The following is a 5,000-nucleotide window of genomic DNA, read 5'->3' on the forward strand; positions in this document are numbered from 1 at the left end:
AAGAATATAGGAGCAGAGGAACTTCTTGTAGAATATATAAGGAGCAGAGGAACTTCTTGAAGAATATATAAGGAGCAGAGGAACTTCTTGTAGAATATATAAGGAGCAGAGGAACTTCTTGAAGAATATATAAGGAGCAGAGGAACTTCTTGTAGAATATATAAGGAGCAGAGGAACTTCTTGAAGAATATAGGAGCAGAGGAACTTCTTGTAGAATATATAAAGAGCAGAGGAGCTTCTTGTAGAATATATAAGGAGCAGAGGAACTTCTTGTAGAATATATAAAGAGCAGAGGAGCTTCTTGTAGAATATATAAGGAGCAGAGGAACTTCTTGTAGAATATATAAGGAGCAGAGGAACTTCTTGTAGAATATATAAGGAGCAGAGGAACTTCTTGTAGAATATATAAGGAACTGAGGAACTTCTTGTAGAAAATATAAGGAGCAGAGGAGCTTCTTGTAGAATATATAAGGAGCAGAGGAACTTCTTGTAGAAAATATAAGGAGCAGAGGAACTTCTTGTAGAATATATAAGGAGCAGAGGAGCTTCTTGTAGAATATATAAGGAGCAGAGGAACTTCTTGTAGAAAATATAAGGAGCAGAGGAACTTCTTGTAGAATATATAAGGAGCAGAGGAACTTCTTGTAGAATATATAAGGAACAGAGGAACTTCTTGTAGCAACTGTAGCAGATTTCATGCGTTGAATGAAATAGGTGTGAGGTTGCAATTTCGTTCGCGAGGGCTAATACCTATATATTTGTAACACCAGTCATACCGGGAACTAAAAGGCTAAGGGGTTCAAAAATGATTAATAGTTGTTACGATGCTAATTGCACTAGTCATGGTAGTAACTTGGAAGGTAAAAAGTGGAAAAGAAAAGTAAAAGCTATTCTATTAGTAATGCAAGCCATATTTATAACTTACACAGCCGGGCGCCAGAAAGACATAGTTGATAGTTATAACGGTATTGGTAATAATACTCACAGCAATAACTCGAAAGAGGAAAAACCTTAGGAAATACATCAATATAATAATTCTAGCAGTATTAGGAAATACATTAATGTAATACTTTTTAGCAGTATTGTTAATACTGGTCTTTGCAATAATGTACCTTGGAAATGGTCATAAAAATGTTGCAACGATTTAAAAGGCAAAGGATTAGAAGAGAAATATGAAAAGAACAAAAAGGTTTGCATACACATTACTGTACTAATTCTTGCAATATTGGAAAAACTGGCCTTTGCAATAACGTAGCTTGCAAAAGGTTGTAAAACAAGTAAACTGCAACGATTCAAAAGGCAAAGGCTCAGTACAGAAGTAGCTAATATATGTAACGGTCACAGCTACAACCTAAAAATCAAAGGATTAAAAAACAGTCAATATATACATATATATATATATATATATATATATATATATATATATATATATATATATATATATATATATATATTATGATGCTGCAACTTATATTTCTAAATAGATTTACATTTTACTCAGACGCACGAAAATTCTGATGACATTTTTATTTGTTAACGAATTGCTAACAATCACTAGAGAAGTGAAGAAATACTTTTTCTTGTGTGTTTTAATTCAGTCTTATAATTCCCCTTCTAGCGATGTTGACCATAAACCTGACTCAAGCAAGGAACTACAATAATGGCAACGGGAACGGGAATGGTAATGGCAACGGCAACGGAAACAATGGTAATGGAGGCTTTAATGGAAATGGCGGGTTTAACGGCAACGGCGGGTCTCATGGCAACGGCAACGGCGGCTCGAATGGCAACGGCGGGTTCAACGGCAATGGAGGTTTCAACGGCAACGGAGGTTTCAACGGCAACGGAGGCTTCAACGGCAATGGAGGTTTCAATGGCAACGGCGTCATCAATGGCAACGGAGGTTTCAATGGCAACGGGTACTCCCTGGCCGATGCCATTGGCGGCGGAGGCGTCCCAGGTGTGGACTACCCCATCCTGGCCTCCGTCCCCGCCACCGGCTTCTCCTGCAACGGCCAACTGCCTGGATATTACGCCGACACTGCACAACAAGCCGGATGCCAGGTCAGTATTATTTCCTCCTTAACGTGTGTGTGTTTGTGTGTATATGGATATATATATAGGTGGGTGTGTGCGTCTGTGTCTGCGTGTGTATGTGTGTGCGTGCGTGTGTGTGTGTGATTTATTAATTCATCCATTTATTTATTTGAAGTTTTTTTTCTAAACACTTTGTCTATTAATTTACCTATTCATCCCCTTGTTAATTCATCTATCTGTTTATCTATTTATCATTTTATTAATCTTTTTATAGACTTATTTCCCTGCTTCATTTACTTACCTATCCATTTATTCATTCATAACAAGGAAGCTTTTATGTAGCAAGATCTAAGTGCAGTTATGTGCATTTTTTCTTAATTTCAAATGTAATAAAATTATAAAAAGTCATAAAGCCACATTCTTACGTAAAACTGTACGAGACTCAACACGGAAGGTTGGGTAAATTTGTCATGTTCTTAAACCTTAGTGTATCATTATGAGTTTCGTTGGAGGTATAAACCATAGGTTCTTAGTCTGTGGTTCTCGGCTGCTTCCTAGTGGTCAAGAAAAAGTGTGCTGGTATTTTTTCCTTTTTTTTCTAATCATGATTATTATTATTATTTCTCTTTGTGTGTGTGTGTGTGTTTTGCTAACGATTTATTTTGCTGAAAATAGATGAGGTATAATGTACGGAATGATGAAAAGATTATGAAATGGAATGTGTTTTTATATGGTGGGCAGTAGAGAAGAGTGATCCACAAATACAAGTCATTTCTCTCAGTATCTCTCTCTCTCTCTCTCTATCTATCTATCTATCTATCTCTATCTCTATCTCTATCTGTCTATCTATTTCTGTCTTTGTCTCTCTCTCTCTCTCTCTCTCTCTCTCTCTCTCTCTCTCTCTCTCTCTCTCTCTCTCTCTCTCTCTCTCTCTCTCTCTCTCTCTCTCTCTCTCTCTCTCTCTCTCATTCTCCCTCTCTCCCCCTCCATGTATGTGTATGTGTTTGTACATATATATAAATGCATGTATGTGTATGTGAATGTGTATGGGAACAGTAAGTATATACGTATCAACAGATGTATGTGAAAGCAACCCTTTGAACCTTTGACAGTTATATGAACAATCAGGAGGACGATTCATACACTACAAAGCCCTTTTCATCAAACAGACAATGTATACAACAGCAGATTATCAACAACGACCAGTTAAAAGTTGGCCCTTCACCTACAGCCGAGTTCCGCGTCCACATCTGTCGCTGTGAATCGGCAGACTTGGATTTAGAATGCTAATGGGTGTTGTCGATGGTGTGTGTGTGTGTGTGTGTGTGTTTCTCTCTCTCTCTCTCTCTCATCCTCTTCTTGGTTCTTGTGTTTCTCGCACTCTTTTCGTTGGGTCTTTTTTTTCTATTTCATTTTTTTCTTTTATTTTTATTTTTCCTTTCTATTTCTCTCTCGCATTCTCTCTCTCTCTCTTACTCTCTTTCTTTCTTTCTCTCTCTCTCTCTCTCTCTCTCTCTCTCTCTCTCTCTCTCTCTCTCTCTCTCTCTCTCTCTCTCTCTCTCTCTCTCTCTCTCTCTCTATCGCTCTCGCTCTCGCTCTCGCTCTCGCTCTCGCTCTCGCTCTCGCTCTCGCTCTCGCTCTCGCTCTCTATCTATCTATCTATCTCTGTCTTTCTCTCTCTATATCTATCTATCTCTTTCTCTCTCTCTATCTATCTCTCTCTCTCTCTCTCTCTCTCTCTCTCTCTCTCTCTCTCTCTCTGTCTCTCTCTCTCTCTCTCTCTCTTTCTCTCTCTTTCTCTCTCTTTCTCTCTCTCTACATATACGTACTCCGTATTTATCATATGACCGGTACATTAATTCATTTATCTAATTATCCCTCTTTATCTATATTGAACATGTACGTATGTATGTATATATATTTGTCATTATGCGCACTGTGTATATATGTGTATGTCTATACATACAGATATGTATGTATGTATACATATATGCATATATATATATATATATATATATATATATATATATATATATATATATATATATATATATATATATATATACATGTGTGTGTGTGTGTATGAGTGTGTGTGTGTGTGTACATACATTTATGTATGTATGTATATATATATATATATATATATATATATATATATATATATATATATGTATGTATGTATGTATCATATATGTATATGTATGTATACATATATGTATGCATATATATATATATATATATATATATATATATATATATATATATGTATGTATGTATGAATATGCGTATATATAAATACATAAATACATAACACTGCTTATTATCTTTTCAGGTATTCCACATCTGTCAAGCAGGAGGGAGAATCAACTCATTCCTTTGTCCCAATGGAACAATCTTCAACCAGCAATACTTCGTGTGCGATTGGTGGTACAACTTTGACTGTTCCACGGCTGAACAGTTCTACGGTTTAAATGCTCAAATCGGAGTCAGCAACGGTCACAATGGAAAGAATGGCAATGGAAACGGAAATGGCTTTAATGGCAATGGCAATGGTTTTAATGGAAATGGTAATGGCTTTAATGGAAATGGCAACGGTTTTAACGGAAATGGTAACGGTTTTAATGGAAACGGAAATGGCTTCAATGGAAATGGTAATGGCAATGGTTTTAATGGAAATGGCAATGGCTTTAATGGAAACGGCAATGGCTTTAACGGCAAACGCTATAATAATGGTAATGGTAACGGGAATGGAAATGGTAATGGAAACGGTAATGGTAATGGAAATGGAAACGGGAATGGCAATGGAAATGGAAACGGGAATGGCAATGGAAATGGAAACGGGAATGGCAACGGCAATGGAAATGGAAACGGGAATGGTAATGGAAACGGTAACGGGAATGGTAATGGAAACGGATATGGCAGTCGTATCAATGGCAATGGAAGAAGATATGGCCGGTGAAACC

General features: G+C 36.8%; 1 protein-coding gene across 1 annotated transcript in view; it reads left to right on the forward strand.

Annotated features, from left to right (window-relative positions):
- Window positions 1-5,000, forward strand: part of LOC113819819 (uncharacterized) — a 7,314-nt gene that overhangs the window by 1,465 nt on the left and 849 nt on the right. The window contains exons 2-3 of the mRNA XM_027372013.2: window positions 1,619-2,064; window positions 4,370-5,000. The exon at window positions 4,370-5,000 is cut by the window's right edge and continues 849 nt beyond it. Coding sequence (XP_027227814.2) covers window positions 1,619-2,064; window positions 4,370-4,996 — 1,073 coding nt within the window. The 3' untranslated portion in view covers window positions 4,997-5,000. The remainder of the gene's footprint in view (window positions 1-1,618; window positions 2,065-4,369) is intronic.

The sequence above is a fragment of the Penaeus vannamei genome, chromosome 42 (genome assembly GCF_042767895.1).
Source record: "Penaeus vannamei isolate JL-2024 chromosome 42, ASM4276789v1, whole genome shotgun sequence".
Taxonomy (NCBI): Eukaryota; Metazoa; Arthropoda; class Malacostraca; order Decapoda; family Penaeidae; genus Penaeus; species Penaeus vannamei.